General features: G+C 54.6%; 1 protein-coding gene across 1 annotated transcript; it reads left to right on the top strand.

The window, feature by feature from the left end:
- Window positions 1-10,598: 10,598 nt before the first annotated feature.
- Window positions 10,599-14,937, top strand: LOC101995351 (chromobox protein homolog 8). The gene is made up of 5 exons (XM_005350825.2): window positions 10,599-10,732; window positions 11,125-11,168; window positions 11,361-11,426; window positions 11,522-11,588; window positions 11,986-14,937. Exons 1-5 carry the CDS (start codon window positions 10,664-10,666, stop codon window positions 12,826-12,828), a joined length of 1,089 nt encoding a protein of 362 aa, XP_005350882.1. The 5' UTR covers window positions 10,599-10,663; the 3' UTR covers window positions 12,829-14,937.
- The last annotated feature ends 3,500 nt before the right edge of the window (window positions 14,938-18,437 follow it).

Genomic DNA, 18,437 nt, shown 5'->3' with positions numbered 1-18,437 from the left:
TATGTGACTCTCTGCGTCTCCTCTCCTTTTTAACACGGCTAACAAGCACCCATCAAAGGGCGGAATGAGGAATAAAAGCCGAGTTCAGAATGCATGGAACACAGAACCTATGACGGAGCAGCCCTCATTTCAGGGATGGGAGCTACAGACATCCTCTCTGGCACACCCTCTTCTTACCAGGCTGTATGCCACATTTGGGGGAATAAAAACCTGTGGGCACTGGCACTCAGCACTCCTTAGAAGCTCTCCCTGCTAAGGGGCTAAGGTGGTGATGGGTATCAGCTTCGGCCAGGCCACTGCCCACTCTTCCATAATTTCCTCCTGTTCTACTTGTGCCCCCCTCTCCTTGGCTGGCTCCTGCAACGGTCCCCACATTCCCATGTGAGTTTTCTATAGTATCCTCAGGGCTGTTGTGGTAGCTCCAGGAGCTTCCTTCCAACGAAAGGAGTGTCTGAGCTAGAAGCACTGTGTTGTTCTAGGGCAGCTGAGCCCAAGACCCTTTTGCTCAGCGAAGGAACTTAAAGGTGTGTGTGAAGGGACCCCAGTCTCTGGGATTCGGAACACTTACGTGCAGACCCAAGGAGAATGTCCATCCCAGCAGCAGAGTGGAAAAGAACTTGCGGGTCTGGGAGATGGGAACTTGACCTCGTAGTTCTAGTACTAAAACGGTTCTTCCTGGATTTTGCTGAGCTTAGAACCCTACAATTAGGAGGAGCCGCTAATCTGCAGAGGGGCAGTTGGAGGGGGGGCGGAGGAGAGCACTCAGGTTAACGCATAGACACAGATTCTGAGAGCTCTTAAAAGAGTAGAGAAAGTGGCTTTGTCTTGCTGCCACCGCCCCACAACACTCTCTCTCTCTCTCTCTCTCTCTCTCTCTCTCTCTCTCTCTCTCTGTCTGTCTCTCTGATATCTCCTCTCCCCAAAGCTAATCATCCTTTGTTCCAGGATCTCAGGCCACACATTGACTTCGTCTGTGAGCTCCCCATGGTTTCTGAATGCCCTTCCCTCCCCAGAGAGTGCAGCCTGAAAGCCCGGTCAGAGCCAGTGTCTATCAACCTGTGTTCGCCTTTTCCATTTCTGTTTCTACTGGGCATTATTAGTGTTGACCAAACTTGACCAAACTTGAGCACAAACTTTTCTCCTGCAAGACTCAGGGATTTGTACTGAGTGGTTCTCTACTGCTGAAAAGGAAGCCTGCCTACCCACCCCATTGCCTTCTTCGGGAAGCTACAGTGAGGACCGGTACAGAAGCCCTCTAGCTCCCAGCCCTGCCCTGAGGCCAGCCTGTGATCTCCCTCCCCATGAGTATTCTTCCTTTTTCTTGGGCTGAATTCAGTTGGCTCCTGCTCTGGGGCAATGAAGCACTTGTTCTGGTCCTAGGTTGGGTGGTACCCACATACAAGGACAGGGCCAACCACTGGGCTCAGTTTGGGATGGAGGTGGGGAGGACAGCCCTGGAGGCTCCAGGAACATTCAGCTAAGAGAACTAGGTTATGTGCTGATGTCATGCAGATATGAGAAGTTTCTGGTGTGGGAGAATAGAAACCCGCAGAACCCCTCTATCTACCCCTCTGCTGTTAATCCTGAGTATTCTCTTTCGAAAGGATGAAACCTGTCTGCCATTGAGGGTCCCAATTTCCAACCCAGCCAGCATTTTTCTGGGTAGGTCAGGACTTGGGGGTGGCTTGGAGCTTTTGCTTCAGTATTCCAAGGTACCCTTCCCTAAGAATACCATTCTTCTTAGGGAAATTGTGGTAATGTGCTTTAGTGAGCGCACTCTCCCCCCCTTTCTCCCCCTCCTTCCCTCCCTCCCTCCCTCTCTCCCTCCCTCTTTCTCCCCTCACTTCCCTTTCTACAAGGTAAGACTGCACCAACCAGGCAAACATTAAGAAGTCATTGCAAAAGGAGATGTGAGAAACAGTTCCATGCCAGCTCTGCAGCCCCCTTCCTTCCTTGCTCCCACAATCACTCAAAGGACCCATCCTCCATGGTGGGTCCTTTGTCCTCTGCCCAATTCCCTCCCGCCTCCCATCTCATCCTGCAGTATGTTCCCCACCCAACAAAGACTTCCATGACACTGATTTTAGAGGAACTTAAGAATCATCTCTGATTTCCTGTTGCAAGCCTGAGTTGTGGGCATTCCCATCATTAAACACAACACTTCCATCTTTTCAGTAGAAGTAGGGGTTCAGGGAGGCAAAATGACGCTCCAGCTCTTTTACCCCTCCTAGTATTTACTGCCAAGGGGAGGAAGGGAATATAGTGGCTGTGGAGGGAGGAGTTCTGCAGAAGAAAAAAAAGGAGGAGGAGATGAAGGGGAAGGAGGAGAAGGAGAAGCAACCCTTAGGATCGCCCAAGTGGCCCTGGATTACAATTCTGGTCTGAATTCATTTACCTTATTTATTTGCGGATTTCCCCCTCCCACTCCTCTTCATATTTAGAAAGATCAAGAAGGTTTTTAATGTGTAAAAGATGTTGCTTCCCACAATGCTCCCATCACCGCCCACACACCCTTCCACTCTGCTTTGAATCCAAGGACTCCTGTTGCCACAGTGGAAGAGGTAACTATCTGCTCCGACCCAGCTGTTCAAAGAGTGCGAAACTGAGCTGAGGAGGTTGTAGACAGGGCGCCTCGCCCTAGTCCCTGGACACCTCCCTCATCCTTTCCCGACGGACTCTGAGTCCATCCCTTCCCATCAGGCCACTTTGACACTCTGCCTAATTATAACACCCCTGCCCATCCACAAAGCACACTGATCCTGTCTTGGAACCACACCCCGATTAGAAACTCCCACCGTAGAAAGGGCAATGGACAGGGGGTCATAGGCCACTCTTACAGTGGCTGCGCCCTTCACCGTTTGTCTATGGAGTAGTTGAGCTTTGAAAGGTTGAAACTTGAAAAACACAGAAACTTGCAGGGAACCTTGCTTCTAAACTTCTTCTCTTTCTAGTCCTAAGAACCGGACACCCCAACAAAATCAGCTTCTCTAGCCCTAAGCTTGTTTCCGGAGTCTTACGGATGAGTCGAAGAAAAAATTAATTTGCCTGATTGGTGTCTTATTTCAGATAAGCCATTAATATGCAAATCAGGGAGTTGGGCTCACCGAGTGAATGAAAGAGGCTCGCACGCAGGACAGCCCCAGATGTTTGCATAATTACTTCTGCCCCAACTTCGGGAGTGCAAAATGTCAGGGGAGGAGGCAGAGAGCGTAAATACGGTACTACGTTCCCTGAATCTGATTTACTAGAGTAGGGAGGGTGTGTATGTGCGTGTGCGTGTGCGTGTGTGTGTGTGTGTGTGTGTGTGTGTGTGTGTGCGCGCGCGCGCGTATTCGCATGGGGCGGGCGCAGGCTTCCTTTGCTCAGAGAAGAAGCGAGGCGATGGGCGGCTCGATTCAGCGCTTCTTGGCCCGAGGGGTTTTCTAGGTCTTTCTCGGAGGACCGAGTCACCCGAAGCGGTCGGGGAAGGTGAAGACGAAGCCACCGCTGGCCCAATGAGTTCTGGCAACTCTGGAACTATCTAGGTTGCTCGGGGAAGTGGAGCGCTGGCCTCGACGCCCGCCAAGTGTTTCCTCCTTCTAGGACAACGTGTGCGGCAGTTCTACCGAAACCCTGTTCATGGGCGCAGAGAATGATGCAGAAGAGTGTGGGATGCTGAGGTTTTGCGAAGCCCTCTAGGAAAGCATTGCATTTTCTCCGTGGACTCAAGTAGCTTTGCCTACGTCGCCGCTGGCTGGAAGCCACCGGGTCCAGCTGCTCGGCGTGACCTTGAGAAAGCTCAGCCTCGTACCGACTACTTGTGCTTCTCCGAATGGCAGTTCCAGCACCTCGATTTTTCTGACATCTAAAACAGGACACTGGACGTCGGCTCTCTATGCAAACCACCAAGGCAGTGGCACTTGGCAGGAACAGGTCTCCGACGTCTCTGGAAAAAGTCACTTCAATTCCTTCCGCTTGGGGGCGGGATAGGAAGAGAGAAAAATCTGACGCAGCAGACCGCCTCACCAGTCTCTGGAGCTCTTTTGGGACTACACAAAGCCTGTGTGGCAACTGGGAGTTGGTGGTGTGTGGGTGGAGGTGGTATTTGGACTGCACCGTCCAGCGTAGTTGGCTGCTGAAGTGTCACTGTGACCAAACTACGGCTTGAGGAGGCACAGAGGGCCAGACGTCTTGACTGCGCTCAAGTTCTGGTGCCAGCATCCCTGGCCAGGTTTCCAACTCTGTTTTCCCATGGGATGGTGGGAGTTACCTATCTTCCTAATGGGCACCGGTCATGACGCATACCAGGGTGAAGGCTGACTCTGCAAACAGAATCGAGGTCACCCTACAGTTGGGGCTCCTTGAGTCACAGGCTGCTTGCTGTCAAAGGGTTAGGTGGTCGGGGACAGCATAAGAGTCATATCACAGGTGGGGAAAATGGCTTCGGATACATTTCTGATCTTAGACGGGACTCCGAAGCACTATATCCAAACCATTTGCCACAAATTGTTTTGTCGTCTCACTTCACCGCCTTACCCCCTCCTCGCCTCACGGTCTGGCCTTGGACTTGGCTCTACAGCGTCACGCCTAAACCCCTGTGCCTAGGCGGTGGGAACAGAGGGCCCAGACTCAAGCACAGGCGCCCTTCCTAGCACGTGGGTGGTGTGCGGCCACTCCTTCTCCGGCCCGCCGCTGAGCCGCCTCTTCTAGAACGCCTAGGGAGCCTCCAACTTTCAAGGGACGGCTTTCACAACCAGCGCCAGCTACGCTGCTTTCCCGGGAAAAGACTGGGGAGTGGGGAGAGGGTCCGCCCCACGTCGCGCATGCGTGTTGGGTTAGCCGCTGTGCGCGTGCTCTCGCCGCCAATCCTGGGCGCGCGCTGGTCAGGCACTCGAAGGAGAAGCGCCAGTTTTTATTCTGGCTAGCCACCTTCCCCGGGCGAATCTAAACTGTGTCCAAGAGGTGCGTAGACAGATTCCAAGGAGGTTGGGTGACCCTCATTGGCAACTAGCTACCACCTGCCTTTAGAACAGCAGTAACAGCTGCAGTCGGCACACAGATAAACATGTCTCGGTGTGTTTCCCTGCGTCCGACAGTGTGATCCTTCCTTTGCATCCCATGTAACCAACCATCCTGTGCACCCTGTTGGGCAAGCATGCTAACATCGCTTTTTAAAACCTTGGTGAGGGCCAGGGCATGCTGATGTGGCATGTCTTTAATTTCAGCACTTCGGAGACAGAAGCAGGCAGACCTTGGTGAGTTCAAAGACAGCCTACTCAGCGAGTTCCAGAACAGCTAGGGAGACCCCCTCCTCGTCTCAAAAAAACTGAAAACCAACCAAACAAACAAAAAAACCTTAGTGAGAGCCTTATATAGTGGTACACACCTGTGATCTCTGTATTTGGGAGGCTGATTGATTACAATACAATACAAGTTTGATTACAGACTGCAACACAGCAGAGCTCTGTCTCCAGAAATAACTATTAGAAGCCAAGCAGATCAAATAACTTGCCTACACAGGCATCCAGCTAGCAGAGTAGACTGGTCTCAGAGCCCACAGTACTTGCAGCTCTGAAGATTTCCTGTCGCATACAGCCTCCAGCTCGATGGGCTGGCTTCTAGAACCTCTCACCTTATGGCTGAGGGCTCTGCTAAGGGGTTTGTGCAACCAAGCCAGGACCTGACCTCAAGCCCTTTCTTATCTCCAATTCTTTCCTTAGGGGGAGTTACAATGTCCCAAGAGTTCCAAGACCCTGCTGTGCAGGGGGTGCGAGCTACCCATCTTAGGAGTCCCCAAGCAGCACCTTTGTGCCATGTGTCTTGTCCTGAGCATGCCTCAGTATTACCTATAGGTAGGGACTGGAGAGTTGAGTTCCCTGGATTCCCTGAGTGGCTGGGGCAAGGGCTAGGGCCATAGCAACTGTTCAATAGATGGGCTTAATTTGCTGTGCTTTCTCCCATGGAAAGGGTATGTGTGTGTCTGGATGTCTCTATGTTCGAGTGCCCATGTACGTGTGTGTGTGGGGGGGGGGGTCTGTGAAAGGTTGTGTGTGGAGGCCTCATCTATCGGTGGTCAACCCTTCTTGTTCAGCACTGCCCATTCTTCGTCCCTAGGAGTGAAGAGAGATTGTAGAACAGAAACAAAACAAAACAAAACAAAAAAACAAAAAAAGGCCAGATTTGCTCTGGTAACTAAAAACGAGCTTCCCCCAGAAATCCCAGTCAGCCTGCACAGGCTAGGCCTTTGGGCCTCTGTGCCTCTGTCTAGAGCATCGGGTAGTCGCTACCACTTTCAGGCGGCAGGCGGCAATCCACTCAGCAGGCACACAGCCCTGGCTGTGGGATGGCAAGGCAGGAGTGGACGCTGCGGGCAGATCAAGCTCCAGGTCGGCAGGAGGTCAGCCACGGGCCATGGGCCCTGCAGAGGTCGTGATCCACATGGCCACGCCTCGGAACCGCTCTTGCTCACTTCACAGTTCCAAATCCGCCCGAGTGCGCGCGTGGCCAAGACTGAGCAGGTCCGACGCCCGCCAAGCCGCGTAGTTGAAACGTACCCAAAGAACTAGCCGAGGCCTGGCCTCAGCCTCAAGCTGCAGGACGCGCTGGGGCTTGCTGGTCTGGCCGGGGACCCAGAATCCGAGCGCCCAACCCGGCGCGCCCATCTTCCCTTGGACCGCACCAACCTCGGGCTTTCCTCCCGGGAGGCTGTGTCGCTGGACAGCGAACACATCCAGGCTTAAGTGGCCCCAGACGCAGGCCTGCAGTGCAAGTTGGACTCTAGGGGAGTCTAGGCAACTTCGGTGGGCTGGGAGGGAGAGGATGGAAGGGCGGGCGCCCTGCCCCTACTAAGAGCTCTCGGTGGAAGAGAAGAGCAGTGGCAAACTCAGCCACCTAAACCCGTGAGGAATAGGCTCGGGGCGGTGTGGGTGTGGTGTATGTTGCCGTAGCAGGTGTCCCCAAGGCAAGCGGGTGCCTGCAATTCCGTAAACAAACAAACAAAAAAAAAACCCATGGCAGTTCATCTTGGGAGCCAGGGGCTGTTAAGAGACTCGCAGACAATCTCCTTCATAAAAATGCGATCTAAGAGCATTCGATTTCCACTTTCACTCCCCCCTCGTGTTTCCCCCCTCCCCGCCCCTACACACTCACTGTCTCCAAAGACACTCAAATTGCAGCCATATGGGCTAAAGTAATAGGAAGCAGTTACCTTATTTACTGCAGAGGCGGCGCACGCAAACCTGGCAGCAGCAACTGCCTAGAAGTGGGATTAACAGCAGCGGGTTCTTGTTCTTGGAAATTTTTGTTTAGTTTTGGGAGGTGCACAAGGGAACAGCGATTTTCTAACTTGAAAGAGAAAAGGCCTTGTGTGGAGGAGAGAGGAGGTGTGGAGAATTGAGCCGGTGGGCGGGGGAGGTTTCAATTAAAAAAAAAAAAAGAAAAAGGTGGGCTGTGGGCAAGCCTTCTTGCATTGGCTCCAAGGATGGCGCTAACAGCTGAGCTGTTCAAATCCGTCCAGACTTGGTTGGAATGAGGGCATATACTAGTGCCCCCTCCTGGCACACACAGGCATCTTCCCATTATTACCTAACCGGACCCCATCTCCCAGATATCCACTTCTCCCTTTGTTCTAAACTGTCCAGGGGTGAGGCCACCCTGAGACCTGACTTGACTCTTCTGCAACCCTGTTCCATCTCCTGCAGTTGGAAGCACGGTTGCATCCGTGCAAAAGTAACATCCCACCTTCTCCCCTTCTCCGAGAAGATCCGCTGAAGGACCATACTCTTCTGCTACAGACAGGAACCAAGTTTCCTCCGACCTCTAATTATTCTGTGCCTTTCCTTTGCTCTTGAATCCAGCTCCAACTTTGCAATGGGCTCTGCGGGAACCCCCAGGCTTTCAACCCAGACAACTTCCAAGCACTAATTTTGTACTGAGCAAGCTGTTGGGCAAGAATTACCATCAAGCATAAAGACTAGGGGAAAATGGAGCTAGGAAAGCAATCACTAACTATTCCATCAGGGGAAGCAAAAGCCAGGGACTTTCTTCCTTCACGTCAACTTCTCAGGTTAATTAAGTAAAGAAGTACAGTTTAGGGAATGAGAGGAGGAGGAGGGAGGAGAGAAAGGAGGGAGGGGGAAAACAACAGGAGTGAAAGAGAGCTGGAGATTGTTCGGTGAAACTGAAACCAGCAACCGATGAGCCTCCTGAAAACCCTGGGTCCGGGAAGGCACTGGAGGGCACGCACAACCTGGGGACAGCGTTCTCCTTGAAACCCAAGCTGAAGGGAAACCACTACTTTCCTCTTGTCGGGCAAACTTCCCAGGAGTGGGAAAAGGCGATGAGGCGAGCTGATCCCCTCCCGCCCCCGACCTCCGTCCCCCCTCAACCCTCCACGCAGTTCCCTGCTTCCCGCTTCAAGGTGGCCCCGAAGCAGACTTGCAGAGCCGCGGCCCCCGCTAAGCTCAAGGTTAGGGTGGCCCGACAGCTAACGCCCGTGGCGGGCAGCTGATTCCAGGCGCGGGCAGGCGGAGCGACTAGAACGACCCGGGCCGAGGGCTAGGGTGGGCTTTCTCTGGGCGGGGAAACCAGACACTTATAGGCGGCTGAGGCCGACTTTATTTTTACTGCCCAAACTGTTGGAAAGTATTTAAGCTTAAACAGAAACAGCTGTATCGCTGGCACCGGCCGACGAAACTATTTGTTACCGGGAATGACTTTTTATGATTAAGGACGCGGCCGTCGGCGGCCTCTTGAAGGCGGCGGGAGTGGGTCACCGGGGCGATCTGGGCTTCGTGGATGAGCTGTTCGTTAAGAACCAGAGAGATGGGACTCCTCACCTGAGCACACCTTATGCTGTCAGGGAGCGAGGCCAAAAACTGGAGGCCAGACGCTGAGGCAAGAGGAGCCCTGGTTAGGAGCCGTGCAGCGAGCCCAGCTCCGCGCGTGCCCCAAGGCCAGCACCCTCGCGCGTGAGGTGCGCAGCGCCTTGAACCTGAGGATAACTTTGCACTCTGGGCTTCTTGCCCTTCGAACCAGACTTCTTGGCTCGTTGGTTTACCGTCTTCATCGTTCTTCTTTCTCTCTCCTTTTCTTCTATCTCCTCCCTGGCCTGGGAAAAACTGCTTGCTGTTAAGTTGATAATCGCGATTTAACTAAATTGTGTGTTCCAAGGAGTTGGGCTCTGTGATCCGGAGCTTGGGTGGTTAAAGTGAAGTGTGGGGGTAGCTGCTGCTGAACCTCCAGGCTTCAACAGGGGTTACCAAGCGCGGAGGAAGGAGAGCTTAGGATGAGGGGTCAGCAAGTGCATGCACGTGCGGGAGGGAACTAGGCACTTCTGCGCGACCCTCGCCTCCTTCCAGGGACTCCTCATCTTCGCGTGGGGGACCCTCTCTTCAAGGCCGCAGTAGATACCACTACTCTCCTCAACTTCGACGTCGATGTTTCTTGTCGGGTGTCCTCCGCGCAGGTCGTCGAGAAGAACCAGAGACAGGAAGTGCTCTAGCTATGCACCCAGGCCCTCCGCGCCCCCAGCAGCTCGTCCCCACCGAACTAGTCAACCTCTACTCTCTGCCTCGGTGGTCATCCGTGCACTAAATCCACCCAAGCCGGGACAGGCGTGCTCAGGATTGGCTTCTCCCACAACCGAGGAGTGGAGTGGGCGGGAGAAGGCTGGGGCAGGGGCAGGTGGCTGCGACACTGGGACAATGGGGGTGGGAAGAGGAGGCACGCGACCCCTACTGCAGGGTCTCAGCCCAGGGTGGGCTCAGGTGGTAATGCACTAGTCGGCACTAGTCTGCTTTGGGTGTCTGAGCCCGGAGAAGTGCCCACGCCGGCTTGGCTCGCAGGGCCCGGAGGGTGGGCGCGGGCAACGCTGTGCGACTGGAGACCCGGAGCCGGTACATTGATTTGTTAGCGGGATGGGGCTGGCGATGGAGGGAGGGGGCGTTGCCATGGAGACCGAGGGTGCGCGGCCGCAAGGGAGGGGTCAGGGAACCAGTGGGTTCGGCGCGAGCGCGCAGTAGGTCCGGGGATTCGGGCGCGGCCCTTTGCGCCTCTGTACCTGTGCATTGTGCTGTACTAGCGGCGGGGGATGTGGGGGGGATGGCGCCGGCCAGGGCAGAGGCCGGTGGGGAGGGTCTGGGTCTGCAGAAGGGCGGCGCCTGGTTGGGACCTAAGCGTGGAGCCCAGAGAGCTCGGCGGGGACACGCCACGCACCCGGGGAACCGCTGGGCGGCAGGGCGGGGGGGGGCGGGGGCCGGAGCCTAGGGCAGCGGCCCCCCTGGCTAGCAGTGCAGACTGACAGCGGCCCAGCCCGCCCTGCCTCGCGTCACTTCCGCTGACGGCAACCCCCCCCCCACCTCCCTCTGGTCTCTGGAGTGGCCGGAGACTCCGCCCCTTGGTGATTGAAACTCGGGTCACGTAGCAACGCGGGGGAGACGGGGAGAGGGGCGTGGCCGGGCGCTGGTCCAATCAGCGCTTGCAGAACCGGCCTAGGCCGCTCGGCTTTAGCAACGTCGTTAGCAACACGTGGGGCGGGAGGAAGCGCCGGGCGGGGGCGGAGGGAGGGAGGGCGAGCAGGGAGGGAGGAGAACTGACGTCAGCGGGAGAGTATTATGGGCTGTCGAGCGCTGGCTGCTGCTTTTCTGCTCCTGGAAGCGGCCGAGGGGGGAAGCGGCGAGTCAACATGGAGCTCTCGGCGGTGGGGGAGCGGGTGTTCGCGGCCGAAGCCCTCCTGAAGCGGCGTATTCGCAAAGTAGGTGACGGGGACAGCGGGCGGCCGCGCGGCGGGCCCTCCCTTACCAGGGCCCAGGCTCCCTCCCCCTGCTGCAGCCCAGCCTCCCTTCCCCCAGGTCCCAGCAGTGGCCGCGGCCGTGGCGGCGGCGGCGGCTCAGCCCCTGCGCTCTTCTTAGACTTGCAGCGGTGCACAGATTGCATGGATGGGGGGCGGGGTGGGGGAATGAATGCCGGTGCATGCACTTTGTGCAACGTTTCTGCAGGGGTGCTGCAGCGGGCTGGTGCCTTTGGCGGTAGTGTTCGAAGCATTCATTTGGTGCATGCATTTTCGCGTGTATTTCTTGTGTCCTCGTCTTGCATTCCTTCTCCATGCACATACACACACACACATTTTCCTTTTTGCATCCACAGGGACGCATGGAATACCTCGTGAAATGGAAGGGCTGGTCGCAGAAGTAAGTAGGTTATATGCAATCGCAACCCTACACTGATATTGAGGAGGGTTCTTTTCTTCCTCTTTTCCCCTTTACACTGGAATACAACACAAGGCAGCCGGAAAAGTTACACACACATACACGCCCTCTGCTCCCTCCTCTCTCTCTCCTTGCTTCAGGGACTGATGCCAGATTCTTTCTGGTTTCCTATAGGTACAGCACGTGGGAGCCCGAAGAAAATATCCTGGATGCTCGCCTGCTTGCAGCCTTTGAAGAAAGGTACAGACCCTTAGCCCAGCTACTCCCTGGAACCCATAAAGGCTGACTTCAGTGCCGCCAGGACACACCCCCTTTTTTTCCTTATCTTTATTTAGGGAACGGGAGATGGAGCTCTATGGCCCCAAAAAGCGAGGACCCAAGCCTAAAACCTTTCTTCTCAAGGTATGTGGCAGTCTCCAGCGGTGGAGTGTGACATTCAAAGGGGGACCTGGAGGGCTTGTGAACCGATCAGTGGGTGTCCATACCCTATGCTTGTCTGTGACCTGGGAGTCTTCTGATCAAGTCAGTGGCAGCATCAAGGAGGTGGGACTTAGCTGCACCAGAAGACCTTTATTTCTCCCTCTAACCATCCCAAGTAGACCTATAATGAACTACAAGTTGGTTGCAAATGGCTGCTTCCAGACAAACCCCCTTTCCCCTCCCCCAGACTACAACCATTAAGCCCACCTCCCCACCCCAATTAGAATTTCCCAGGCATCTGGGGGAAGTTGGGCGGTAGAGACTGGAGGGCTGGGGGGCGGGGCTCTGCTTCCTTCTTCTCACTGGCTTCTCTTTGCAGGCCCAGGCCAAGGCAAAAGCCAAAACCTATGAATTCAGAAGTGATTCCGCCAGAGGCATCCGGATCCCATACCCAGGCCGATCACCCCAGGACTTGGCATCTACATCCAGGGCCCGAGAGGGCCTTCGGAACACAGGTCTATCCCCACCAGGGAGCAGCACCAGTGCCTGCAGGCCAGATCCACCTCGGGACCGGGACAGGGATCGAGAAAGAGGTGCCAGCCGTGTAGACGACAAGCCCAACTCTCCAGGGGACAGCTCCAAGAAGCGAGGACCCAAGCCCCGGAAGGAGCTCCTAGACCCTTCCCAGAGGCCATTGGGAGAGCCCAGTGATGGCCTTGGAGAATACCTCAAAGGCCGGAAGCTGGATGACACCTCTTCTGCCACAGGAAAGTTCCCAGCCGGCCACAGCGTGATCCAGCTTGCTCGAAGGCAGGACTCAGACCTGGTACAATATGGTGTGACCAGTCCTAGCTCGGCAGAGGCTTCGGGCAAATTGGCTGTGGACACCTTTCCAGCCAGGGTGATAAAACACAGGGCTGCTTTCCTGGAGGCCAAAGGCCAAGGTGCCCTGGATCCTGTTGGCCCCAGGGTCCGACATAGTTCAGGTACCCCAGGCTCAGTGGGGAGCCTGTATCGGGACATGGGGGCTCAAGGGGGAAGGCCCTCCCTCATCGCCAGGATCCCAGTGGCCAGAATCTTGGGGGACCCAGAAGAAGAGTCCTGGAGCCCCTCCCTGACTAACCTGGAGAAGGTGGTTGTCACAGATGTGACCTCAAACTTTTTGACCGTCACCATAAAGGAGAGTAACACGGACCAAGGTTTCTTTAAGGAAAAAAGATGAATTGCTGGGAACGGGGAGCCCAGGACCAGAGCAGGGGAGAGTGAGCTCCAATGTGGCTTAGTGCTTTTTTTATTTCTGAGTGGCTGTGGCCTTCTGGTTGGTCCTGTCCTTAACTTCACACCGTCCCCCTGGAATCCCTTTCATTCCTCCGTCCTCAGTTCTGGTTGGAAAATTATCTAGAGTTCTATTTTCTATTAGATGTAAATATGTTATTTAAGAAAAATATCTAAATATATATATTTCAACTCTTGAAGTTCTTTTATTTAAACAAGGAAAGAGAGAGAGATTGTGGTTTGGTAGGGGCAGACAGACTGAGCTGGTACAGGACACTAGGAAAGTTGGGGGCCTGGGTGCTGGGATTCTGGAGGGTATGTGTTGGGGCTCAGCCGGCCCACCGCCAATTCCCAGTGCCAGGCTCCTAGCACCCAGGCTGGATTTTTGCTCTCCTTCCCATTGGTCAGCTAGGCCAACAAAAGGTTGGCTTCCCAATCAGAAAAAGGGGGGTGGGGTCAGCCCAGTTTTCTTTTTCTATTTCTCTCTCTCTCTCTCTCTCTCTCTCTCTCTCTCTCTCTCTCTCAAGATTCAGTGGTCAATTAGAGGGAAAGTATTAACTTAAATAACTTTTTCGCGCGTATCGTTGAAGGTAGAAAAAGTCAGGAGCGGGTGGGGCGCAGCTCTCCCATAACCACACAAGGATATGCACTTTATGGGAGGCGTGAGTGCCGCACACGAGGATTGTATGTGTGTCATGTGGACAAAAATCTCCCCGTTCCCTCGATTCCTTCCCTTACTTTCCGGAGAGAAAAAGAAATCCAGCGAATTTGTTTACATTCCCGAAATGCCAGGATAAATTGGGAGGATTGCGTGTCAGTGCCCAGAGCACCAGACAGTTGTTTTACAAGAAAAATGTTGGGGTGGACTTTTCCTTTGCGCGTCCTCTATCTTTGCCAGAAGACAGGGCGGCCCCACCTCCCAGGAAGACTTGGACAAGCCTGGTTCATCGGGTGAGGGTGGGCCCTGCTCTCCGAAGGACGAACGGCCGCCAGGCCACCCCGCGGGGCTGGCAGCGGGCTGCGCACCAGGCCAGTCGAGCTGAGCGCCCGGGTGGCAGCCTAAGTGGAACTTGGTCAGGTGGGGCTCTGGGTGGAAGGGATCTCATCCAAGAATGTGCATTAGAAGTTTAGTTTTTTCCCCCCTCTTTCCTCTTTCTTAAAAGCAAAAGCTGTAATTTATAGTCCCTTTCGATTCTCGGAGTGCTCGCTACGTGAACTCGACGTTCAGACTCCGCCGAAGAGGGCGGGGGAGCGCGAGGTGGAGCGGGCGCGGCTGGGGACGAGGCGCCCCTCCACTCCCTGCGACCCTGGTCTCGGCCCACTCCGGATGGCGCCACGCGCAGCAGCTCGGACTCAAAAGCACAAATCCGTCCCCCAGCCTACTGTTGCCCCTTTCAGCAGGGATCTTGCGGCCTCTCCGCCCTCCCCGCCCTTAAAGGGCCAGCAGGCGATCTAACTTCTAGGGTTTTTGGAGGGAGGGGCACGAGGCTCTGCTTGTAGGACAAAGCACAGACTTGGGGGGGGGGCCCTTTGGGCTGGGTTAGAGGAACTTGGTAATGGGGAGGAACTGAGAGAGACCCCAGCCTTGTCCTTCATCCTCCTGGCTCTGCATCTTCAGCGTGTCAGTCTCTCCTCCCGCCAGACTTTCTTTGCCTTTAAATAGAGGGAGGAACAAAAAGAAAAAACGGTGTATTCTATGTGTTTTTATTTGTTTTTGAAAATCAAACTGCGCCTAAAGAGAAGCCCCTGGAATGGGGATTTTTATCTGCTCATATTTGTAAAACTGGTATTTTCGACTTTGTATAAAGAAGCGCCGTTGATCGTGTGTCTGTCTAGATGTGGACCCTCTTTTCAGGTAGAGCTGCTTTTGGAGGGCACATCTGTGACCGCGTGGACCGTAACTGTGGGACAGGAGTCCCTTACCTGACTGCCGACGACTTCCTCTCTCTCCTCCTTCCTCACGCTGGCACCTTCCTTCCCTTCAGCATTCCTGGTTCGTCCTGCCATCTGTTCATGGCCGTTGTGTGTCTCCTTAGCTCGCTCTTGAGAGGCTGACCTGGGGGTGGGGGGTGGACAGGGGTCTGGGGCCACATGGCTCCGAGTCTGCAAAGAGCACGTGTTGGGTTTTTGAATTTTCAGATATATACAAATCTCGAATTGATCGCGACTCAGCTCAAGAGTGAAACTTCCGTACCTATCTTCTTCTTGGGTTGTGAATGTGTCTGTATCCAGTATCACTTTTTACGTGTTTAAATATATACTTTGTAAATAAACATGGGTCTTGGTTTTCATTATTTTATCTATCTATCTATCTATCTATCTATCTATCTATCTATCTATCTATCTATCTATCTATCTTATTTATTCCTCCCCAAACAGTGTAGAGTTCCTGGAAAGGAATGACATTTGCCTCCTCTCTCACTACCCACTTGGTGCCCCTACCCCCCCCCCATACTCTAAAGTAGGGTTGGATTCCCCCAAAAGGCCCTTTCCCAATTAGGGAACTCCGTGGGAGTGTGAGGGGAGGTTGCAGAGGGAAAGGAGTCATGACTGTTCTCAGCTCTCTTGGGAGGCTATCTTCACTACTGGCTGTACTTCTTTGGGACCCAGACAGAATTCAGAATTCGGGGATCCCTGAGATGATATGCTCTACCTCTGGGCTCCTTTACTCCGCCTGACGGAGGATTGCTCCCCAACACCACACCCACTTCTATGTCAGCGGTCCATAGCTCTTGACACCCAAGAGCCTTGCAGACTCACCGTCGGCAATCTAAGCGTTGCTCCCCAATGCTGTCATAGGACTTGTGCTCCAGACCTCCACAGCCTCGCCAGAGGTCCCCGAAATGCAGAACCTCCGTCTATTGATTGAGGAATTGAATTCGCGGGTATTGCTAGGCAACTGCCTGCTTGGAGCCGGCGCAGAGCGCGCTGATGTGATTAGTGAACCCAGAGCCGCCCGCCATCCTCAGTCCCGCGCTGCGCTCCCACCCCCAGTCCCTAAGGCTTCTTAGACCCTGGTGTTCTTTCCAGAAAACACCCCAAGGTTGGATGAGGGTCTGTCGAGGGGGCACACAGAGTGGGATGCTCGTGGTGGGTGTTCTCGATCCTCCAGGCTGCAGATTTCTTGAGGGGGGGGGCGGGGTGGGCAAGGTGGCTGCACACACGACTCCGGATTCCCGAAGAGGACCTTACAGTGAACCTGGTTCTACCTTTATATTCCCGGGCAGACGTCGCTCCATTGCGAAGAAGCCATCGCAATCCGTCAGAACCCTCAGAGCCCAAGGGGAGGCCCTTGGGCATCTTTTGCCCTTGGCCCAGTAAGCAGTGGCCAGGCCTTTGGCAGAGTCCTGTCGGCTCCCTTCTCAAGTGGCCTGCTTGGAAGGCCCTGGGTCGACGCCTGAGGTCTGAATTTGCCTCAGCGGGGTCACTGAGCATCGAGCCCTTCGGACTCTGAGTGGTCAGCTTGTCGAGCAGGGTCTCAGACGCCAAAAGGTCCAAGGTCTATTTCTTAGGCCACCTCAAGGCGCTCTGGGCCCACCGGAGGGCGACGGCTATAAGGGAGTCAAGAAAGCAGTGGGGTGGCTGGGTCTGGGTCTAGTGACTTCAGCAGTCAGCCCTACAGTCGGGGCCACCACTGTTATCACCTGAATATAGGGATGAGACCCGCACTGACCCTGCGCGATTTCGCCCTTCTTTGGTCACCGCCAACCTTAACTTGGACCCAAGAGCTTCCTTAGCGAATTTTCTGGGCAGATTCTCCCGCAGAACAAAGACCGGGTATGGGGACCCCTGGCCCCCGACCGCCTTTGCTCAGGCGGATTTCCCTATGTCCTCATTGGCAGGACCTGCTCGAGCCGCTGCAGGAGCTGAGCCTGGCCCAACACAAACACTGGTTGAATGGAATACTTATGGCTCTGCAAAGAGCCGTTTTTATTCGGACTTTTTGATGCTCATAGTGCGCAGCTCTGATGGAGGCCTGGTGCGGTGCCCTGGACGCCCATGGTTTACAAGCCTGCCCCAGCTCTCTGCGGGTGAATCCACGGCTTTCTTCGTTTCACCAAAAAGTCTTCCAGGTCAGAGGTGGTGGCTCGGATACAGGGGAGCCCAGGGTGGGAGTGGGAGCCCTAAGGGTCTGGGTGCCATCAAAGATGGAAATTTGGCTGACAGTAGTGAGAAGCCATAGGCTAAAGCCTGGGCTTTCATTCCGCGGCCAGAGACTGAGTCGACTGGGGGCTGCTCGGAGCAGCAGAACTGTAGAGCGTTCAACTGAGTTTGGGACAGTCTAGGACAGCGGGCACATTTTCCCTCCTCCCCACCAACATTCAAAATCCCAGGCCGAACTTCGTGGGAAGCGGGCGCCCTCTACAGGCGACGGTCTCAGCGCCTGTCCCTAGTGCCACCCCTCCCCCTCTCTGGTTCCCGATAGGCGCAAAGAAAAGCCTCCTTTCCACCTACCACGCATCGCCACATCGCCGGGCATCATCTCTGTGTCTTTGGGAATCCGCCTCGACCACTACGGGTAGAGAGCGGGAAGGTGGTGTCCAGTGGTCCAGAGCCCTGCTGCACCCATCTTCCCAGGTCCCCTCCATTAATTCTAGCGGTGGATTGATTAAATCAGCACAGAAATGAATAATGATCGATGTTGACCAGCCTCACCCCTAACTCTGGTCTGGAGACCTTGTCCTTTTAGACATAGGTTCTCAAAGAGCCCAGCTGACCAACCAGGGCCAGCACTTGCTCCTGCCCTGCTAGCTTGTTCCCCTAGGGCAGATCTGGGATTCAACTGCCCTAGTCCACCTTCTCCAAAATGAAACAGGCACTGAAGACAACAAAAGAGAAATCAAACTGCCAGGCGCCTGCTTTGCAAGAATCAAGAATTGGATTCCACACACAATGGCCTTTCTGAAGCAAAGTTTGCTTTTCTGTCAGTAGCTTGTCCAGAGAACCCTAATCCCAACAGTCTTTATGCCGGGGGTGGGTCTGCAGGTCCATCTTCCTTAGACTTCCAAAACTCCATTCTTCTGGGAGGCCAGAGGAAATTCTGAATAAGTTCATGCCGAAGAGAGAAAGGCGAGTCTTGGACTAGGGAGGGTAGGGAATAAGCACCCATCCCCTTCCTCATCCTTCCTTAGGGTTAGGAGCCTAAGTTGTCCCTGGATTAAAGCCTCCCGCTCTTCCCGGTGTCTTCCCAACTGGCCTCACTGGGACGGTGGAGGTGAGGCTGTTGGTTTCCTTAGAGCAGAGCACAGCCGCTCCCTGTATTGGCTGGAGGCCTGTAGCATTCGTTTTGACCAGTAGTGTTATTAGTGGGCAAAAATTATACATCATCTTTCCCACTAAACCAGGCTTTCTCAAACTTAGCTTCTTGGATGCTCTGAGAAACTGGACTTTTGTATGGCGACAACTTTGTGTGGTACGCTTGGTTTATTTATTTATTTCAAGACAGGGTTTCTCTGTAACTTTGGAGCCTGTCCTGGAACTTGCTCTGTAGACCAGGCTGGCCTCAAACTCACAGAGATCTGCCTGCCTCTGCTTCCCAAGTACTGGGATTAAAGG

The sequence above is a fragment of the Microtus ochrogaster genome, chromosome 7 (genome assembly GCF_000317375.1).
Source record: "Microtus ochrogaster isolate Prairie Vole_2 chromosome 7, MicOch1.0, whole genome shotgun sequence".
Classification (NCBI taxonomy): Eukaryota; Metazoa; Chordata; class Mammalia; order Rodentia; family Cricetidae; genus Microtus; species Microtus ochrogaster.
This window is presented reverse-complemented; position numbering and strand designations above follow the sequence as displayed.